This window comes from Epinephelus lanceolatus, chromosome 5, assembly GCF_041903045.1.
Source record: "Epinephelus lanceolatus isolate andai-2023 chromosome 5, ASM4190304v1, whole genome shotgun sequence".
Classification (NCBI taxonomy): Eukaryota; Metazoa; Chordata; class Actinopteri; order Perciformes; family Serranidae; genus Epinephelus; species Epinephelus lanceolatus.
In genome coordinates, this window is record NC_135738.1 from 17,506,810 (window position 1) to 17,530,242 (window position 23,433).

A 23,433-nucleotide genomic window follows, 5' to 3' on the forward strand; every position below is an offset into this window, starting at 1 on the left:
GGGAGAACTTTCAGCTGGCTGCAATCAGCAATCCTGACCACTAGAGGCCACTAAATCCTACACAGTGCTTCTTTAAAGTTGTAGTTTTCAAAACAGAATTAAAATATAATTTAATGCAACGCCAAGGAGAAGGGCTTAACATTATATGTTCCTGTACATTGGTGACGTGACTGTAGATGATAACTCCATGATGTTAAAAATGTGTAGTGTTTTTACTAGAAGTTTAGTTATGACTCTTACACCTAATCTAATATATAAGTCAGTTATGCCTACATGAACAGCACACATTACACTCAAGGATCTTTTGGGAAATACAAACAAACTTAAAAACTTAAAAAGCCAATGTGCAGCTGAGTAAATACAGTAAATGGGCTTTTTCATACCAGAGAGGAAACTATTTTACAAAATATTCTTTCATCTAGTCGTTAGAATAATCTCCTCAGCAGCAGTGATGATATCTAAGTGCTTTTTTAGAAATGGTGAAGGTTAAACAAGTGACAGAAAATATGTGAAGAGCTGTAGGGCTGTAATTATTGGATTTTATGTCAGTCAGACAGGTTTTCTTCAGCAGTTCTGCTAAACATGGCCAGTACGTCTTTTTTATTTGCAACTGTATGCCATGGTAATGTTGTATTCAGGATTCAAAAACCTACTTTGTACTTTGCAAGTGTGATATGACCATTAATGTGACAGCAAACAGGTTACAGGAAAACAAAACGGAGTGACAATTAAAGTATCAATCTCAAAATAAAAATTGTACTGCCAAGAGCAAACTAGGAAGGCAATGACTGTCAGCATGTGATTACTGATACTTGCATTAAAAGAGCGGTGTGTAGGATTTAGTGGCATCTAGAAAGGTGAGGATTGCAGATTGCAACCTGCTGAAACTTCTCCCCTGGGCCAAGAGTGAACTCCCATTTACGATACCTTCAGTGTTCACTGTTCAGGAGGTTTTTACCGAGAGTCGAATTATCCACAGCAACGTTAATTACATTTTTCCATCATCAACCTTTTTTCCACAATGAAAATGAGACAATGACGAGCTAAAAATAGATCTTAATAATGAAAACTAAGATGAAATCTATGTTACATTTACGCTGACAAAAATGTTCGTGGTTGACTATCAGAGATTGAAAGCAGAGAACAGCTGTGCTTGTAATTATCTTCAAATGCCGATAAACTCCAGCAAATAGTCTGCGGCAGGATGCTTCACGAGCCAGCAAAAACACTCAAACCGGAGCAGTTTCAGCCGATGGTGCGAGTTTTGAGCTGTAATTCAGCGGTGAATAATCAGCCCTATGTGTCTGACTGTGGATGGTGGAGCTGTTGAATGGATTTGTGGTGTTTGTAAGTTGCAACGGTGGCTGTTTGCAGCCTCGCATGTTAGCCGCTGAATGGCAGCGGAGCAAGCAGCTACCTGCCGACGGACTTCACAGCTGAACCCTGTGGGACTCCAGTCAGTCCAGACTGTCTCAGGAAGGTTTATGGTTTGATGCTGTCGGAGAAGTTTTCTCTGAAAATTTAGTGTTAGTTATTTAGTTAGTTAGTTATTTACTTATTTAGTTAGTAAGTTCGTTAGTTAGCTAGTTAGAAGCAGTTTATTTCGAATATGTAAGTAGCAAATAAACAAAATAATCACACAGTAGAAGACAGACATAAAAAACAGGTTACTAAAGGAAGCATGAAACCTGAAAACATATAATGATTTGATTTACATGTCCAAAAAGGAGTGGGAGGAAGTACACTTTTGTACTTGTACTGCATTTTTTTACGCAGTTAATCCATTTAGAATTGAGTAAATCAAAAGTATGGTTTGATAGAAATAAATATCATTAAACCCGGACAAAACAAGACTGATTTGGGGATGTGCAGAACTAATAAACATATATGGATTCATTTGGATGGGCTTAATATTCAAAAAGTTAATAAAATCATATTCCTAAACATGAGTTTAAATCTCCAGACTAACATGTTGCAGATTAAGTAAGAATTCAGGCCTTAATTAAGTTGTTTTTCTGCTTTTTAACAGTGAGATTAATAAGTCAGTGTTTACAATGAACCTGTGTACAAATCCACATTGTCTTAGACTAGTTATTTGTGGTGTCACAAAGTTTTTGAGAGCATAAACAGAGCGATGTTGAGCTTTTCAAACGAAGATCAGTACTGTAAGTGAGTGCTCGTAAATCAGTCCTTAAACCTGTCAAACACTGCTGGAGAAATGACAGTTTGGAAGTGTGAAGAAATTATATATAGTTGTAGAAAAAATTGTACAAATGAAATGTTTATACAACCTGTCCCCTTAATTCCAAATTGTGATACATGAACCAGCCTAACTGGATTAGTTTAAAGACAGAAGAACATAACATATTGACTAAAAGTTTTCGTCGACTAATAGTAGACTGAAACTATAAAGGACGAAACTGACTAAAATGTGACTGAAACTAATCCGCATTTTCATTTCAAGACTGAGACAAAATCTAAAATAGCTGTCAAAATTAACACTGATCGACAGAGGTCCTTTCCTTTCCTAAACAAACTATGATATTTAAACCAGTAAAAAATTAAATAAAGCAGTTTCAAGTTAAAATTCAGTGTTTCTCCAATGCTGTTCAGCTCATCGCAGACTAACCTAACCTAAATATGAAGGCTGAAACAAAAACGATGTAAATAATGACCTAATGAGAGTGATAGAGGGATGTAGAGACAGAGAGCAGAGGCGTGCAAAGAGCAAAGCTGTGACACTGTTGAAAAACCAGACTGTTTCAGTGACATGAAAACTCCCTATGGATCCCTCCTCCGTGCACAAAACCACGGCGCGGCTTTGAACTACGCTAGACAGAAACGTAGCTGCAGCCGACGACATAAAGGCTTTCATGCTCATCTAACCAAAAGACATTAAGCAGGACAGTATTTTGGCACGACGAGACTGTATACAATAATGATCTGCATCCCACATGCGAAGACTGTAAGCCAAGTATTTCTCTCTCTCTCTCTCTCTCTCTCTCTCACACACACTCACACACACACACACACACACACACCAGACAAAATATTTCATCAGTTTGTTTGAAGCTTGTATCTGACTGAGGGCTTTGCTCCGAGAGAGGCTGGTAATGGGCTGCATTCTGTATGCACAATTAAACTGCCTTCTCTCCACAGCCACTGTGGGGTTCAGACAATATTACCTATTCAGGTCCACACAGGAGGGAGTTTCAGGTGAATAGAAATCCCATTCATCTGATCACGGTGTTCAAGGTGAAGAAAACGCATACCTTCAATACTAAATAATGAGCTGCAACAGTTGAATCTAAAATTCTTTGTTTCTTCACAACATAATACACTCTCAGGCATGATATAAGCTACCATATACAGTGTACACACTATATATGTAAAGACACATACCCTGATTATCAAAAGTGATTAACTGTCCTTTAAACTCAACTCAAATTTACTTATAAAGCACATTTAAAAACAACTCCCACTGACTAAAGTGCTGTACAAAAGGAATATAATGCTAAAAACACATACATGAGAGGCAACATTACTGTCAGGTACACAGCTCATACATTTAGAGACACAACACACACAGGCATGCATCAGGGAAAGCCACGTCAGGGGGACTCAAACGCTAAGGAATAAAAGTAGGTTTTGAGCCTGGACTTAAAAGAGTCAGTGGTGGGGGCGGACCTGAGTGTGAGGGGGGTGTTGTTCCACAGTTTTGGGCAGACACAGCAAAGGCACGATCACCCCCGAGCTTTAGTCTGGAGCGTGGGACAGCCAGGAGCCCCAGGTCAGCTGACCTGAGGGACCTGGAGGGAGACTAAGGGGTTAAGAGATCTGCGATGTAGGATGGGGCCAGACCATTACGGGCTCTGTTCACAAACAGGAGAACCTTAAAGTCAATTCTGAACTTTACAGGCAGCCAGTGGAGAAAGGCTAAAACAGGTGTGATATGGTCTCTCCTCAGGTAGTCTCTATATACAGACTCTACATTCAGTGAATGTAGAGTCTGTAGGCAAACCCTGGAGATCTTGCCTCCGGAAGAAGAGCGGAAGAGCCCTGGTTTCTGGTGCTAGGCTGTTTGTAGTCCGCGTGATATTGATCAATCAGGTTTGAGCCGGCTGCAGTTGTTGCCAGGTTAAACGGTCCGTGCGGTGAACTAACGAGGCAGAACATAATTGCCGTCACTGCAAACTCTGAATCCATCGCAATGGTTCAGCATATTTACTTATATATAAATGGAAGTCGGAAACGGAAATTCGGCTCCTCAAACCGGAATGCCAAAAAATCGGTGGTCTGCCCCCAGAGGCTGTATCGCCGTCTGACAGAAGTCAGACGCTGAATACAGCCGATGGGTTCCGAGAATGCTCCTCAGGTACCAGTGAGGAGCCTGGCAACGGCGCTCTGAACTAGTTGGAGGCAGGACAGAGAGGACGGACCAATATCAGTGTACAGAGAGTTACAGCAGTCTTAACGGGAGGAGACGAGAGTGTGGGTGACTAAGTCCAAGTCTTTGAAGGAGAAAAATGGCTTGATTTTGGAGATGGTGGCTTTGGAAAGGCAGTGACTGACCTCCTGATCAAGATTGGTCTGGCCTTTGCACAGAAATTACTGAGATATTATATTGGATTTGGGATTGTCCACTCATTCGGGCCTTTTGGAGTAAAATTCTTAGACACATGAGTAAATGGCGAGGTAAGACATTGGTTTACTGGGGGACAGATCACAAGTACATAATGTGTCAAGGGATGAATTCTCAGTTGTTACGGCTGGAGTCGTTACAGCTGCTAGAACAATACTCAGGTACAGGAAGTCAACGAAGCCGCCAGAAATAAAAGAACGGGTCAACTATATGACATAAACTGCCTCGTACGAATCCATGTTGACTAGGATGACCAGCCGTGCTCAAGGACCAATATTTGACGTGTAGAACTGACATGTACCAACCTTACCAAAATCAATAAAAATTCAATTTTAAAAAAAACAAAACAAAACAAGATATACAAAGGCAAATATATGTCTTTTAGGGCAGGCATGTCCAAAGTCCGGCCCATTGTGGTCCGCAGGCCGTTTGTCTCTACAAATATACTTTATGTGGCCTGCCACAGTATATTGGTTAAAGAAGCAAGATCACTTTGCATTTTTCTGCTCACCTCACGATGGCAGCACTAATGTACAGTTTGTAGTAATGCATCGAATAGGAACTCTGCAAGCAGAACCTATGTGTCTTCATAAACAAATGCTAAACAAGCAAATGACATAGCAACAGAGATTTCCTGCTAGGTAGCATTAAATCGACAGCGAGCCCCGCTGCTTTCAGGAGAGGAGGAAAGTTGAATACTTTTTCACTTAAAGTCAAAACAGTTGAATTTTTGTCTCATTTGTATGTGATAAAAAAAACCTATATGATGCAAGAGGTAGCTGTTCACATGATCTAATCTGGCCCACATTCAAAAAAGGTCGGACACCCCTGTTTTACAGAGACAAACTCTTTGAAACCACCTGATGAAGACTAAAGATTACTGTCAAACAAAGTGATGTTTAAAACATCATGGAACAGGGGGTAGAGACTAGCGCTGAGTTCAAAGATAATTACATGGTCTCGTTGAATTATGGGTGATGACTCATGCACTCAGGTTAATTAATCAATGCATATTAAGTAACCAGTTAAGCATCTCTGGATACTGCAAATCCCCTGCTATTTTGCCAGCTGTGTGCACTGCGCATGGTTGATGCTTCACAGCCACGTTTCCATCCACATCATAGGCTGTACAGTAAAGTTGGACGACATGACAGCTCCCAAAAAATGAAGCAAAAATATCTCAATCACCTCCTGGTGGCTGGCTGCAGTATAGGTCATAAAGTCTGTCTCCTGCATGTTTGCGGATGGAACATGAGCTAAACTAAAAGCTCAAAGTACATGTCAAATTAATTTCGCCAAAAGATGGTTTCTGTCATTTTAAGCAGTTTGTATTGTGCTGACGTTCAAGTGTTAATTTTTCTTATAAGTTTAGTTGTAACTAGTTATCTGATGCTAGGGGGAACTAAGCAGAGGTTTGACATCATGATTGACAGCTGTGTATGCCAATCAATGTGCTCAAGATCAATGGTGCTGCTCTTGATTGGCTGGACAGGTGGGTGACAATGCGATACTGCAGAGTATGTTACTGTGTAGACTCTGGCTCCAAATAAAGACCCAAGCGCAAGATGGCAGCAATCATATCGGGATATCTTGGCTTCATTTTTGTACAGTAGGAGGAGGTAGAGATGTGTCATCCATCTTATATACAGTCTATGATACAAATGTACAACTTACAATAAAATTGTATATATTCTAAAAAATGATCAAAGAAAATGCAAATTCATGCGTCATGTTGGTGAAGATTCTTAGCCATCCAGGTCATGGTTATCATAAGTGCTATATCGTAGGCAGGTTCTTGAAGACGTTTCACCTCTCATCTGAGAAGCTTCTTCAGTTCTGACGGACTGGAGTGGAGTCGCAGGCTTTAAACGCGTCTTTGAGGTCAAATGTGAGCTCTGAGTTTCAGAGTCGTTGAGGTTACATGTGAGTCGTTGACCCAGTCGAGTCATTGAGGTCACATGACCTCAGCGACTCTGTAAGTCTAACAGCCGGGGTCCACCGGGCACGTCAGCGGCGCGACACGTCTGCAGTGCAAGTCCCGTAGCAGCTCGCCCCCCTGTTAATCAATTACAGCGGCTCCACCGGCAACGGGAGCTGTGCGACAACCCCCGTCTGTCGCGCGACAACTCTCTATTTTACGCGGCTCTTCTATTTTTGTCGCGCTACGCTCCCCTACACGACCCTCCAGCAGATAAAAACTACACGAAATAGTGTGCTAAACGAGTACAATGTGTTTTTAAATGAATAAACCATTATCAGAGGTGATATGTGATGATTTTTTTTCATGCATTTACCCATGTTTATCCGTGACATTGTGTGAATGTCCGTGGCGGACATTTGAAAGAGTAGATGACAAACAGTACAGTAAACTTGTAGATAACTCAAATATATGTAGGCCTAATAACTTAGGTGGAAAATGCTTTAACATTTCATGCAGCCTACATGCAGCCTCTCGGCTCAACAAACGGTAAACAACCCCGCTGGCTTCTCTACATGTCGCTTCCGTATGCAGTCAGTGGAACCCAAATGAATATGCCGCGACGCTACGCTGACATGACGTTTACGTTTGCAGCCGGTGGAGCCCCGCCCTTAGACAGACTTTAAAGACTCTGCACCAGTCAGTTACAACTGAAGAAGTCTCTGGATGAGAGGTGAAGCGTGTTCAAGAAACTCAAACAAGTCCAGTTGCCAACGATACAGCACTTAAGACAAATGTATGCGTGTTTCCACCCACTGTTATGCGAATATTAGGCGTTGGCTCTTCATGATAAACAGTACATGGCGCCAATTCCCCATTAAGGTACCATTAAAACATTCTTTTTAAGTAAAAAAAAATTTGTTTAAATTCAATTGTTCTGTGTTATAAACAAGCAATGTCAATTTAAAATAAATAGGCAAACATAAATAATGGCAAATGAAGACACAAATATTAATTTAATTGAAATAAAATAACACACCAGGGTTTAACAGAGTTAATTTGTAATTAAATTAGCAACTTTTTTTTATTTATTTATTTATTTTTTGCTTTGGTTATTGTCTTAAAATATAGCTTCATGTCTTTATTTAAATCATGGAAGTGAGGTTTAATTTAAGCTGCCTTAATTTTAAATTTAGCAAATTTACACTGAAGAAAGTAAAGCTCTGCAAAAAAAAAAAGGCTATGAGATTAATTAGATTATATTTCTTTTGATGCCATTAAAACATTGAAGGAAACGACGGCGCAATGATGACGTAATTAAAAAAGCAGCAGTCAAACAAACAAAAATAATTATAAAATATGGTGGAATTATAAACCTACCATTTGTTTGTTTCATGTATTTGAGGAAGGTCTCCTCATCTCTTCAAACAGGTTTTTACCTGCCGCCATGTTTCGCCTCTTCAGTGACGTTTGAGTCACGTGCTTCAAGTAGTTACGTCATAATTAATTCACCAAAAGTCTGCTTTCACTGCACTTTCTCACGTTTTGATTTCTATGAAGACACTAACTGTTTAACATCAGCCAAGCATGAAAACTTTTAAAATATTTGTATTCTTTATTTTTTGAGTTCTTTCAATACGTAAATTGAAAATGCAGATAAAACAGTTGGATGGAAACACACCTAGTGTCACCTGCTGACACTGCCAGTTTCAGCCTTTTGTGCAATTATCTTAAATCATACTGCGGCAACTTCACTTAATTCTAGTCCTGACAATAATCCAAATATCAAGCAGACAACAGGCGCGTGTTTTTTCAGCCACAGAGAAAATCATTATGATACTTACCTAACTCCGAGATTCAACCCCGACGTGTCTAACTTCTTATTTTAGTATAGAGACTGAGGCGGAATAATCCTGTTGTTTGACAAAAGGCTTCAGCGGCATGAAACGACCCTGCTGTAATGAAGTCACCTGCTCATACTGTACATGCTCCTCTGTCTGCAGCGGAGAACAGTGTGTCTCAGTGGAAGCGACAGGGTGGATACTGAGCACCGTGTACACAGTGCAGCACACGTGATGCGATAAAGAGAGCTGCGACAACTACTTGCCAGAACATATCCTACCTTTTCACTGAGCCCCGATAACCTTAAAGCGGTGAAATGATATTGCAAACATCTGCAGTCTGCTGGAAAATCCTCAACAGGAAGCCATGATTTGAATTTCCGCAATGAATAATTAATCTATTAGACCTGCAGCATGTTGTGGCATTAATTTACCAGGGGTACTGTAACGTTTTGCTCAGACAGGAGAACATGCACGGATAAATTTTCCCCCCTCTGCCTCCTACAGTATGAAGTGTTTACAGCTTTCAAGGGTGTCTCACATAGCCTAATAAAAAATATGCTGAGCAAAACCAGATGGCTCCCATACACACACAACTGGGAAAAAAGATGTGCACCACTTCATGTCTTCACTGCCAACTTTGTCATAGTTAAATAGAGCATGAGCTTTGAGCTGTTCACTTACTATGAAGTCAAACTGATAAGCTAATTTAACTGTCTTGCATCATGAGCAAGTCAGATATTCTCAATAATGCAGATACTGTAATAATAAAGCAGTTTTTTTATTAAACATCTCTTCCTCATCTGTCCCTCTAAACCTGTGTTCTTCGAATATAATGAGTCTCACGCTCTTTCTCAGAGGTGTAGATGTCAGGGGGGATGCAGGGGACACGTCCACCTCAACATTTAGAACGTGCATTTGGGGTGCTGGAGCCTATCTCTGCTGACATTGGGCGAGAGGCGGGGGAAACACCCTGCACAGGTCACCAGACTATCACAGGGCTGACACATAGAGACAGACAACCATTCACACTCACATTCACACCTATGGACAATTTAGAGTCACCAATTAACCTCCATGTCTTTGGACTGTGGGAGGAAACTGGAGTACCCGGAGAAAAACCACACTGACATGAGGAGAATATGCAAACTCTGCACAGAAGGCCTTCCCCACCCCAGGATTTATGGTGGGTTCAAACCAGGAACCCTCTTGCTGTGAGGCGACAATGATAACCACTGGTTAGCCACCGGTTTTGGTTAGATGCCTGAAATATGGTGTGTAGTTGTAAATGAGACTGCGGGATGTCATCATGCTTAACACGACCATACAGCCTCGTTATAGTGGCAACATTGAAGCTATGCGACTGTGGTGTAGTTTGTTTACATCCATCCATCCATCCATTTTCATCTGCTTATCCAGGGCCAGCTCGCAGGGGCAGCAGGCCAAGCAAAGCACCCCAGACGTCCCTCTCCCCACTAACGCTATTCAGCTCCTCCTGGAGGACCCCGAGGTGTTCCCAGGTGTTGGGAATAGAATGATTTTATGTGTTTTACTATAAGTTGTGTTTCACTATATAAGTTTTAGATGTGTGAACAATGAGAATACTGAGATGATTTCAGCTGATCTGAATGTGTTTGCTTTGCAGAAGTGGAGAAGTACAGGAGAGGAAGAGACATGAAGTCTGAGGAGCACATACCGCAATGCTTAGATAATTAGTTTCATATATGGTAAAAAGAATAGAAAGTGATATACAGATAGTAAGGTACAGCACGTGTAGGGAGTTGTGTTGTTCTCTTGTCTTTCAAAACAGGAACCACGCCCCCACCGCCAGCGGGAAGGAGTCAGATTAACACGAGGCAGGGGCGTGGTGTGGTGAAGGAGGAAATGGAACTGCCAATGAGAAGAGGACAACGCCTTGCGTGCACAATGACACTCTGTTACGCTCAAATATACTGGGTCAGGGAAAGGACAGGAGGTCAGACTTCGTGAACTGACACACCTTTGTTGTTCGTCAGGGACGTGAAGTTGAGACCCAGAGCTCTGTAATTTTATTCCTTTACTGCTTAATAAACTATATTAACTGAGACCGAATATCTTCTCCTATTGCTTCATTAAAGAACACGCAGGACTGAGCTCACACATAGCACATTAGAGAGTAGGATGAGACTCTTAGTCCAACACAGGCCAGACGAGATATGTAATCCCTCCAGTGTGTTCTGGGTCTACCCCGGGCCCGCCTACCAGTGGGACGGGCCTGAAACACCTCCAGTGGGAGGCGCCCAGGAGGCATCCTGATCAGATGCCTGAACCACCTCAAATGAAGCCTTATGACGTGAAAAGCAGCGGCTCTACTCCGAGCTCCTCACCCTATCTCTAAGGCTGAGTCCAGACACCCCATGGAGGAAGCTCATTTCGGCTGCTTGTATCCGCGATCTCATTCTTTCGGTCACTACCCAGAGTTCTTGACCATAGGTGAGGGTTGGTTTTGTTTATAGCCTAGCTTTTTATCTCTGGTGGTTACATTTGCACTTAAAAAAACATACAAGTGGTATTCATTAGTGAAGACTATCTTGCTGAACAAAACGTATAAACTCTTGTTCACCACAGAGCTAATTCTCTGCAATAATCCCAAATCCTATGGAAATATCCCATCAGCTTTTTGTCAAGGGAACCAGGGCGATGTTAACTTCTGTGTTGGCCTACAAATAAACATCATCCTTGCATTGAAGTAACAGAGGACTTTTAATTTGACTAAATTACAGACATTTAAAACATTAACTGACGAAGAAAAAATGTGCAAATTGGTGCATTAAGACTGACAAGAATGCAGGAAATTAAGTGTTTGATGCTCAAAATATTCTAGCAGAGGATCCGTTTCATATTTGTCCCCCCAGTGTTGAAACAAAACCCAAATTCTTGCTCAATCCAAAACAGGACCAGCATTCATTGTAAAATGGAATGAATGGGATTGACACAAATTCATGCCCACCTTCATTTACTTAAGTCACAATCTTTGTGGAGAGAAGGGGGATTTGAAATGTGTTAACACTGAGTGACAAACTCAGGGGCTGAAAAATGAAGTGCCAAAACTGCAGTTTTTTTTTTTAAAACGGCTGCTTTTCAAAGAACTTTATTTATCCGTTAGGAACTTCATTTGTGCAGAGCATCAGTGCGTGTACAGTTCACATAACCAGCAACGCAACATAATATACCGCATGTATTCAGCAAATACCAACAATCAACCATCAATTAACAGCTTGACGCTGGCTCCAGAAGCTAGTCGATCCCAACAGAACCCTCATGTTAAAATGCCCAGATTTACAGCAGGAATAGCGACCCCTCACTCCTCCACAGCGCCAGCCTCTCACCCAAATATGTACACTTTTGGCTCAAAAAAACTTGAGGCTTCAAAGTGGGAGTCCACAAACCACTGGGTGATGTCACTGTAACTACGTCCATTATTTACAGTCTGTGGTTAAGACCCTCAATCAGTATGTCCCAAGTTTGACTGAACTAATATCATCGAACTACATTCAGCTTCATTAAAATCAATCCTAGAGGCTCACAAACAGGAAAGATTCAGTCAAGTTTCAGAATGGGGTTCAGGTCTTTGCGTGAATCACATTGTGTTGGTTTCCTCATTTCACCCCAAAGTGTGAATTTTCATTAAAGAAAGACAGGAAGAAAGACATTTTAAAAAGCCTAGAAAAACAAGCAGGTAGCGATGCATCGTTAATGCTTAATGCAGTTAGATAAGGTCATAATTCCCCCGTTGAGCCTGCTGACACACCAGGTGGTCAGACCTCATTTCTCAAGTTTCCCTGTTGCCATGGGAATAACTGGTACATATACAGCAGACCCACTTATAATGAGCATGTCCATACCGCTCTCAAACATAACCCATTGAGCAACCAAGGTAAGATGCAGAAGTGACTGTTAATATAGTAAAAAGGACACTGGCTACATTTTTCATTCTGATATTGTGATTAGGAGTAGGCAGCATCAACAAAGTCCTATGTCACGGTGCGTGTCATTGATTGGAAGACCCGTAGCTTACATGCAGTGATAGATTTTACAGAATATCAATTGAAAAACTTCTCAAGAATAAAAATCATCAGACAGGAATGTATGTTTTCAGCAAATCCAGGAAATCAAATACAAAAAAAATTAAGATAGTTAATTCCAAATTGAATATTTAAAGCATCTTGATGTCTGGTCTTTAGCGTTGTCCCAAATAATTTAACACAGTACATCCAGAGATATAAAAGTAATAGCTATCATGGTATTCTGTCACAATATGCAAAATCCTCTTTTGAGAATAAAAGAAAAAGTTAGTTACATTACATTTTGGTCTAAGTAGAGATCTTCATTGTGAGAGTATACAGGTGTACAAGTTCAGCTGTGTTCATTGACATCAGAATACTTTATTGCACTATTTAAAAACAAGTATGGTCACTGATGACCTCAAAGTGAAGATCTTCACAGAGTGGATATGCCACCAGCAGTATTGACAAGTTATTTAAAACTTTTTTATGACTGTTTACCCTGTTCAGGAGTACAGTAATTTATTCAGTACCACCTGCTACTGTAAATTGCATCACGTTTGGACTGATGAATACAGAAACAAGAATTAACACCTTGAAGCTGTATGCCTCTGCCAGCCTGTCAAGATGCAGTTTAAATCCATGTCTTACCAGACTCGTATGTAGCCAGACAGTAGACAATGTTTCAAATATGGATATTGCTGGAAATAAGCCACATATTCGAAAATGTGGATGCTTCACACACATCTTTAACACGGCAGCGCAGAAGATCTGTACAGTCACCACAGTTTCAAGGTGGAGACACAAGATCAGTGTCACCAATTCAGTATCTGACCAAACAGAAGGATGTTTCTGCCCAATTTGGAGAAATTCCCTTACCTGAGATATTGGGTTCACGGGAATAGGACAGACGGACAACCATAAAAACATTATGCCTTTGCTGTCGCCAGCAATGTCCCCAGCTCCTCCTTTTCATGCTGTGTCTGACTTATTAGTGTCATTTCTGTTTACCATTGATGCTGCTCTGTTCTGTTCCCGGGGGTCTTTGCTGCTGCTCTCCCTGCCTTAGGCTTTCCATGAAGGTGCATGGAAGGGCAGGGAAGTTTGCCCTATCCGCTTTAGGCTTTCCACATAGGCGCATGGAAGAGGCTTTCTGTGTAAGCCCAAGGAAAGGCAGGGAGGCCCCAGAACAGAGCCATACTGCCGAATATAATACAGCAAATGGAAATAAAGTTTTCTTTGACTAAAGTGCTCCTGACTGAATTATATTTGTATGTGTGATTGAAGCAGCTAAACAACATTAGCTCAAATGGGTAGCTGAAAACCCAATTTTATACATCAAAAGAATGTCATAAAAATAAACTGTTTGGCAACCAGACCAGGCCTCTAATTGAGACAGGCCTTTATTTGTCAAATGTGTAGCCACACGGGGCTTGTAAAAGGGACTGGGCGTTAATTAGGACGAGGTTTTAAAGTTTTACGGTATGTCATGGTGTACCTTGTAGATTTTAATATGAAGCAGATTCTAAATAAATAAACACAACACAGACACAGGGTATACCACAGAAATTATAGTCTTGTAATTCAATGTATTCACATTACAACATCCACATGGTTCAGTTTGTGACAACTTCTAATGATCTTCAAATATATTCACTGTATGATACATAATACCAATATAGGCACTTCCAGTAAGTCTGGCAATATTGAAGCTACAGTATAGTGTCTAAATTACAAAATGGTAAAAATAAATAATGTATATCTAAAAGAGTTTTTGTAGTTTTAAAATTTCTTTACTGTACAGCATATATGTATATTGTACAAAATGGAGCATCAACCTGCAAGAAAATTATTTTACTTTCACAAATACTGTGTATTTGGACATATTCTTCCTCGTGTAAATATTAGTACATGTGGTAAGTGCAAGGTACTAGTGAGAAGAAAGCAATTATTTAATCATGTGTCAACTATATAAAAATACTCATCTCATTTTTTTTTTTACATAATTGTAAAGCTTGTTTGGTTCCCATGGTTACAATTATGCTTCATGTGTGAATAAGTATGACAATCAAATAAAACCAATTAAGACATTAAAAATACACTATCAAAACTGATACATCAGCTGAAACGCAAGTGTTAACTTAAGACTGCTGTGACTGGGGGCAAAATGTGTACATAGTCCACTCTTTAAAAAAAAAAAAGAGATCACCAACAAACAAACACAGTGGACAGAATCCCATCTCCTTCAAAGATGAGGTACACTGTGTGATGAATACTCCACTACTGTTGCCAGTGAGGATCTCCGATCTGCACGCTAAGCAGATCAAAGAGGAAGCGCAAGGAGAAATATGCAATCGAACCCTCTGCGAATAACAATGTCATCTGAGAATCTGAGGAGAACTGAAGAATTACTTACTGCATCATTTACCCTTCATTATTTCATCACCTCTACTTGTGAGTAGAAGCAACCTCTACTCAAAAGTCTGTGAGCCAAATACATGCAAGACCGAGTCACATTAGAGAGGCCGATGGAAGAATTTAAACACACACATACACTATCTTTCTCTCTCACACACACACTGTATACTGCATGTATACTTTCACAAAGCAGGAGGTTTGGAGAGTTGATGTAATCGTATAATTGTACAACCTGGAGGCTTGAAAAAACAAACAAACTATAAGTGGAAGTTACATCATCCAAATAAATTACTGTCTGTCTGTGCTGTATTGAAGAGCTCGCCAACATAACATTGGTGATATCCAGGGTTGGGTAGTAACGGATTACATGAAATCGGGCTTATGTAATCAGATTACAAAAAATAAGTTGCTATTATCAAGCCAAATTTCATTTAAAAAAAATTGAGCATAGCGTTAGTTCAGACAGGATGCAATGTCAAGCCCAGCTCACATCCCAGCTACATCAGCTGCTCTCAAACATCCCAATCAACTGATGGAGCAGCTGATGTAGCTGGGATGTGAGCTGGGCTTGACATCGCATCCTGTCTGAACTAACGGAATGGAGTCAGCTGATAGATCACATGATTCCTTTCTATGCAACCAATTGGCAAATCTCATTCAGGGTGCCCTATTTAAACTGCTCTGGTCTGCCTTATTGCTGCTTCTTCTGCAAGCCGCTTTGCAAACTGCCTCCACCCCAGCTCCTCCTTTTGCTGGGAGAGGTGTGCTCTCTCCGCCTTAGACTTTCCATGTAGGCGCGTGGAAGAGGCGTTCTGCGTAGGCCAAGGAAAGGCAGAGAGGCCCCAGAACAGAGCCATACCGCCAAATATAATACTGCAAATGGAAATAAAGTTTTCTTTGACCAAAGTGTTCCTGACTATAATGTGTAATTAGATTATTGTAAAGAATTACTTGATTACATTTTGGATTATGTCTATAAAAACCTTAAAATTATTCAACCATTTTTCATAATAACCATGTGGCCTTTGATTAAACAATGACAGCAAACAAAAAAATGTATACAAAAGAAACAGCATCCCTCGTGTTGTAGAATACACACAGTACACCTTTAGTTTGTGCCAGCACTATTTTTATAAGGCTAATTTAATGAACTGTAAATGCTGAAAATGCATTATATTTGCACTGAAAAGGTCATATTATGTGGAACTCAAATTTTTGTGGCTGCATCAATTTTTTAAGTATAAGGTGCAATATGGTCAAATGAATTTAATTTTGAAGTAACACAAAAGTATTCAAATGACTTTTTTTGTATTCCGATGGATTACATCACTAAATTCAAAAATTGCCATGTAATTTCTTCTTGAAACAAACTAAATTTCAAAGTGATCTGACCCAACCCTGAATCAGGTTTTATCAAAATGCTGAATAAAATGTATCCACATTGTGTCTGTAATGTGATTATAGGTCATTAGGGATGACTCGCAGGCAACGTACAGCAAACAGCAGACATGTTGATGTTGCTCATAATACGTGAGGCAACACACGATCATTAGAAGCCAGAAAAAACAAAAATGTTCCGGTTCAGTGGCTGCTAACAAGTTTGGTCTCATCTAAATGACTCTCTGTCTGATGCCTGTCTAATCAGTGGGTCAACCAATTATCTTCAACTTGTGTGGTCTACACTGCAGTTCCTGAGCTCCTTCTCCACCCCCTCTCCACAGTGTGACAGAGTCAGGGCAGCAATTAACAGGCCATTACGGATGTACTGCGGTATTCAGCACAGCCAGGAACATTGGATGGTAATAGAGTATGTTAATGCAGGATCTGCAAGGATACAAGTACATGATGTTCTATACCCAGAATAATTTCAATAACAGGAAGCTCTATCAGATCCAGGTTGACTTGTGTGCTGTGCAGCTTTTTACAGATCAGTTTAACGAAACACTTGACCCCAAATGATCATTTATGGGTCATATACTCAACCTTGTTACATTGAATTTGGAAAGAAAATTCGGTTTTCCAAAAAAGGCAAACATTCTTGACGAATTGAAGTCATAAAGGTCCACATTTAACAACAGCAAAACTTCAAAACATCAGTTTACAAACTCTCATACACAACTCATGCAGTATAATCACCCAGTCCTCATCCCTAGGTTATGGAATACCAACACGTTATCACACCCCTCGGCACGCAATATTGATGCCAAAGGCACCCTTTAGCATCTTCATTATACGCACCAGGCTTTCAGCTAACTCCAGTGTAAACTCATTCGTGGCGAAACTTGACGTTGAGTACAACAAATGTGGTATAAAGAGCAAGAAAGTCTGCGTACAGAGGGAGGAAAGGGAGGTGGATGGGTCAAACAAAACTAGACTCTCACCCAGGAGAGTGCAGTTTGTGTCCCATGTGAAACCAAAAGTCAGTGTTGTTTGAACATGATGTTACATAATTTACGTATGGGCTTTGTGCACTGATGTCACACATGACATTTTAGATCAAGTTACGTTATTGTTTTCTAACAAACAAAGCCCCACACAGGTCATGCTGGGGCTACCTGTATGGGTCCAAAATGGGCATCTTATCTCGGGCCCAGTGGGGTAAATCCACCTATATGGGCAATTGTCATGAGGCCAATATGGAACGCGTGGACAGTCCCATATAGGGCCCATCATTCAGCCCATTTACTACCCACATGGGCCCAGGTTTTAGTGAAAACGCGTGTTTCACAAGTATGACTAGATAAAGAAGACTTGGATTATACTGCACGAGTTGTGTGAGAGTTTGTAAACCGATGTTTTGATACATAGTTTTGGTGTTGTTATACGCAGTTGCCTATGACTTCAATTAATCAAGAATGTTCGCCATATTTGGGTTCTTTGTTCACTGTGGAGGCATGCAAGAAAAACAAAGTTTTCTTCACAAAGTCAAGGTAACACAAGGTGAGTAAGTGATAAATAAATGATCATTTGGGGGTTGAAGTATTCCCTTAAAGGAATGAGATTATGGAAGAGAACAGTGGTACAGTATGAGATGAGACATCAGCGCATAAGAGATTCAGATGTGCATGTAGGTCATGAGAACTCGACAAGATTAGCAGTGGATAATTCATTACATATTGCCTCACTGCACTCATGTGTGACAGAAAGTTGACCTGCCAACTCAGTGCAGAGCACGTTACTTATTCATCTCAAGCTCGGCTAATGGTCTCTCAAACACCATTTCTATGTAAATGTGAATAATTGAAGCAAAGTGGGACCTTCTACAGATACATTTTGCATCCTACTCTCAGGCTACTGTGCAGCTGGTTATGTAACTGGTTTACCTTGTGGCATGTTCTCAGTTGAAAATAGGGGCTATCATGTAGACCCACAAGTCATGTGCAGTAATGTCATTATGCCAAATTCCATTTATAAATCATATTTCAGAAACAATGTCTGTTTGAAACTCTTGAGGAGCACTTTCTCATTGCTATTTTCATACTTACTACCACTTTTTTTTAAAATGTTCACATGGATTGTGAAGCACTAAAAAACCCCCAATGATGTAAAGAAATGCATAATAGGTAGACAGTGTCATGTCTGAATATAATCACATTGTGCCGCTATAGCAGTTACTTTCCATCATAAGAAATTGACAGGACACCAAATTTGGTTTGTCTATTTGCCCCTGGGTGAGAGTAGTCACACTGCAGCTATCTGGCTTTTTACACCCATCCCAACGACATGTTTATGGATGCCTCTGTGTGCTGTGATTGTACTCATCACATTGAGCAGTTGAGGTTGGATGCGGACAGGAAAAGGACGTCATGATCAGGACTTTGTGTTACACAGAAGTACTGCCAGAAAGTCAGGTGATGTAGTGTAAAAAGTGACACAGTCCACAGAGGCAGTAAGATGTGGTGATGAATGGGGTTCAAGTCACATGTGAGTTAACACTGGCTGATTATCTTTTAACTTCATTGACTTATTATGTTCAGTTTTTGGGATGCTTAAAGCTGCTGAATGCTTAAACTGTGTACATAAACTTTGACAGAGTAGCTGAACAGACCCGTATGTGTTAATGTTATGCGTTAATGTTGCTAGGACGACCAGTCAGTGAAGATTCTCAGTCACCCAGGTCATGGTAATCATAAGTGCTATATCATAGGCAACTGAACTTGCTTGAGTTTCTTGGACGTGTTGCCTCTCATCCAAGATGCTTCTTCGGTTCTTCCGTACCAGTCTGTTAGAACTGAAGAAACCTCTTGGATGAGAGGTGATACGTCAAGTCCAGTGGCCTACAATACAGCACTTAAGCTTAGGACGACCAGGAAGATACACCTGGGTTGTACCTAGCCAACGTGGCAAGACTCTGTGGCTACGAACCCCTGGATGCAAATGGCATCTCCCCACAAAATGTTAGCACCAATGTTTGGCAAAATTCACATGGACTGGGTATAAATGTCAGAACATCAGGCAATGGGAAATTCTTAATGATAAATTTGATGTTTAAACAGCATAAAAATGACACACGCTGCTGTCACCAGGGTGATCTCAGCCGTCTCTGCCACTGCACTTCATGTCCGTTACATTAAAGAAGGAGTGATCTTTTCTACTGGCATCAAACAGCTGCAACAGTTAGCCTCAGAGAAATATTTCAGCTCTCACAGACTTGCACCAACACTCTTTTATCAACCTGGACTGGATTTCAACCACATTTTTTCCTCATGTGAAATAAAAAAAAAACATTTCTTGCAGAATAACTTCCCTGTGTGTCATCACAGCAACAGATGTGATTTATCAAATTGGACATTGACTTGCAGAAGAACTCCGTCCAAGTGATGCACTCTGGAGTCCTGTCTGCGCCTAATTCTGAGAGAATGAGTGTCTCCCTGAGGTGCCAGGAGAGGAATTCAGACAGATTCACTCTGTCTATCTGCAGAGATGTTATAATAGCCAAAGCAGAAAAGCAGGAGGTTGTGAAATAAAGCTTTAGCATTGCTCCAAGTCTTATATGAACATATTCTAAACTAGCTTACTATCCCTGCATATTTGTAACGTACTGTCCTCACAGGTGATACAGATGTTCGCTTTGAATTTCAACAGCTGAGGTTTTCCTGAGGGTTAAAGGTCAGCATCATTTGCAGGTTTTTATATAAGGACCAGCAAGTATAGAGTAAAATACAGCAAACTGAGTCCAAACACAGAGTCAGAGAGTCAAACATGGATAGAAAAGAAAAGGGACAGTGTAATGGTTAGTCTACCTATGGCCACGTTCATATACCTTTGTAGGATTATCCATTTTCTTTATGTTTTATGAATGTAGGGTTAACTGTTTTTTCACCTTATTTTTCCCATTAACACTTTGGTAGTATTGGTTTATGCTCTGCGTACTTGTATTTCCTTTTTGGTCTTGTATTCAGCACAGATTCATCTCAAACTTCTCTCTGCTGCTTTGTCAGTGCAGACCTCTGCACTACATTTGCAGCAGTGAACCCTGTAATGACCACTATATCCAACTGAGGGCTGGAGGCCAAAGATGGCATGAATACATCTGATAAGTCTATCTATGTCCTCTGCAGAAGAATTGTGCATTTGAGCACACTAATTTAAACATGCAAACCCACACACGCACACAAATACAGAGTGTAAAGAGCCTCGAGTCTCCTTCCTTAGAGTAACATGGCTACACCTAATGGTAAAAAGTACTTCATTTGGCAACAAATGCAAAACAAAAACATGTATAATCATTTGAATTTGTATGCTAAAGCCTATGGGTGAGTGATTCATTTTGGCAGAAGTTGAAAGGAATAAAAGATACGCCGATGTTCCTCATTTGATTGACTCCCTTTATAATCCATATATAGAAAAAAACATATTATAGTCCATGTGAGACCTCAAAAACTCTCGCTAAAATTGAAACACAAGTACAAGTAACTGTGGTGTCTATATATAATTGCATTCAGAAAATAATTATATATAAATTGGCAGCAAATTTCTGCAGTCCTGTGTTACCACATTGGGTTGAGGTCTGTGCAAGTCAGTCTTCCTCTTCTCTTGACAGTAGCAAAAGAGTCTGTATCCCAAAGTACACAAATATTCCTGTATTGCAATATGGAAAGCTCCTTTAAATGTTTGGTGAAACCAGATATTCAGATAAAATGTGTAAAGCACAAAATTTCCCACCCTGTTTTTTTTTCTGTATAGGCACACATTTCCCAAACATCTACAGTGTTGTGTCTAAGTGATGTGCTGGCAAAGACAGGAGTCAGTTGGTAGGATAAGAAAACAAGAAATACTTCTTCACGTCCTTGCCCTGACTGACGCCATATTTCCCATGGGCTGTTTCACTGTGGGTCCCCCTCCGCTAGTTCCTCTGGAGGTTTAGAGTCTTCCTGCGGAGACACGGGCCACTCCGGTTCCTCCACCCCTTCCTCTGGATCCTCTCCTTCTACTAGCTCCTCTCTGCTGCCTGGCTCCTCTTCCTCCTCGTGAATAGCCAGGATTGGCTCAGCTACATTATTTAAATGGACAGAATCTGCTCCTTGGCCCTGTTTCTGGGTCTCCTCTGCAATCACCTTCTTCCACATCTCGTGGTTCTCCAGCAGGTGGTGGGTGATCTCACAGAAGACTTTCCTTCTCTTCTTGGGCGTTACTTTCTCTGGAAAACAAACAAACAAAAAAACATGATTGAAAACTGAAAAGCAACTTAAAACAGCTGTCTCATCAGCAAGCAAACCCATGGCCTCAAGGCCTTGCACAGTAATTGGTCTTTCTGTCAGACTGTGGTCAGACAGAAGCTGCAGAGTTACACAAGAGTAGTTCCCAATGCATCCACCAGTGTCACTCCTTGAACATCTCTCTTTTCTGTTTCTTTATTCAATATAAATATTAAATCTGGGCGGGATGGATATGTTGCATAAATTACAGTATAAATACACTCTACAACATGTTAAGTGCTACTCCCAGACTGGTTTAGAGGCTTTCTAAAAACAGCACTTCCCTTTGGCTTTCCAATGAGCTCTCATTAGCATTAATAGCATACAGTATTCTGACCAGAGGCTTTGTAATCTGATGCTGAACTGCAATATCTTTTTAAGTCACAAAGATCTGCTAAACTTATTTATTTCCCATCGTTATGCAGGATTTTCCCAATAATTTTGTTGGTTTTTTGGTGGGCGGGGCTTAGCTGGAGGCAGAACAATTCTCCCATGACATTACCTAGTGCTAGCTAGCAAGTTCCGTCGGCTTGTTTTAGACAGTGGAGAAACCACATTCAGAAATACCCATTCTGAGTGCCGGAGCACACTCTGGCACAAACTGGACTGTTCGTAAATTTGGAACACTGTCAGAATGTACTGTTCTGTTATTCAGAGCTCCGCACTCTCAGGGTGGCAGAGCGCACTGTGGGCGGAGACGAAGCAGCAGAGCGCCGAGAAGAGTTAATGTGTGATTAACTTAACCGTTCATTAATTTATATAGACATATGACGCTCCGTTTCTTCGACCAACAGGGCTCTCATTTTAGTGTAGAGAGCCAGACTGAATTTATGAACGCACCATGTCAGGTCGCTCACTCTCCAGGACCGCGAGTGTTACTTGAATAAGCTCTCACAGATCAATGGGACCAGACTGGCCGACCCGAATGCTCTCCCTGAGTAGATGGATGATGTCACAGGAAGCTTTGCGGTTGAGTACTTACAAAGGAGGATGGCACTTGAGCGGTTTTCTCCGGTTTGTTTTGCTATTGAAGCTAACGTTAGCTTTCGCGCTAAAAAGTTCTTGTTACAGAGAAATCCAATATTCTTCGTAATAACTCCCCAATTTCCAATTTCCCCAACTAGTTGGAAATGATATCCCTTACTACACATGACGTTATTCATCCATACAACAGGAAATACTTTTTCCTTAACCTGACGATCGCCTCTGTCCAGTCCTTTCATCTTATTGCATTTAACCATAGCTGTCGTCGTTTTTGTTGACGGGCAACGGTGGCTGGTATGCGTTAAAATTTAAGTTTTGAGCCATGACTCCTTCTATTCTGGCTCCCAGTAACACAACAAGACAACATTTTAAGACTCCTCTGCCTCTATTTTCTTTTTTTGGTCTTAGGCATTAGTTTAGAACGTTCATGGGCATGTTCACCAGCCAGGAACAGGTAAGGTCGGGGCTTTATGAAAAGGCAGCAACAGGACCGTAAGCAGCATCCATGCAAGAGGAATCTACAAAAATCACGTGCACAGCACCAAAAAAAAACAAAGCAAAAACTTTCAGCTTGTCAGTTGACTAACTTGGCAGAGATGGCTGCCATCTTGATTTTACATAGATTATTGTATTGTGGTCTTACTGCCACTAGTCACAAAAAACATCCCCAAACAAGGACAACAGACCCCAGTTAAGCAGAATGAAGGATAAGGTCCAGTAAACCCAAACTGTAATGTCCTCATATGGGGACACAGGGTCTCAGGAGGATATTTTGCATAATTAAATCCATAAAAAGAGAATAAATGTCATTAAAAACTATTTCTTACAAAGGCAGATATTCTAGGCTACATGTTTCTCATCACTACCAGTTTGTGCTTTTCAGGTTTAT

At 40.7% G+C, this 23,433-nt stretch overlaps 2 protein-coding genes across 7 annotated transcripts in view; both read right to left on the reverse strand.

Moving 5' to 3' along the window:
• slco1c1 (solute carrier organic anion transporter family, member 1C1) overlaps positions 1-8,761 on the reverse strand; it is a 32,050-nt gene extending 23,289 nt beyond the window's left edge. Inside the window, exon 1 of one of the 3 annotated variants that reach the window (XM_033634209.2) lies at positions 8,683-8,761. The gene's annotated coding sequence lies outside the window, so the exon portion shown is untranslated. Of the gene's footprint in view, positions 1-8,404; positions 8,627-8,682 lie in introns of those variants that run through there. The other 2 variants (XM_033634208.2, XM_033634211.2) reach the window with 2 other exon arrangements.
• A 5,241-nt stretch (positions 8,762-14,002) lies between these two features.
• The window catches only part of LOC117262330 (cGMP-inhibited 3',5'-cyclic phosphodiesterase 3A-like), a 175,648-nt gene continuing 166,217 nt past the window's right edge, over positions 14,003-23,433 (reverse strand). For all 4 annotated transcript variants that reach the window (XM_078167793.1, XM_033635230.2, XM_033635229.2 and 1 more), the window contains one exon: positions 14,003-21,502. In XM_078167793.1, coding sequence (XP_078023919.1) covers positions 21,189-21,502 — 314 coding nt within the window. In that variant the 3' untranslated portion in view covers positions 14,003-21,188. The remainder of the gene's footprint in view (positions 21,503-23,433) is intronic.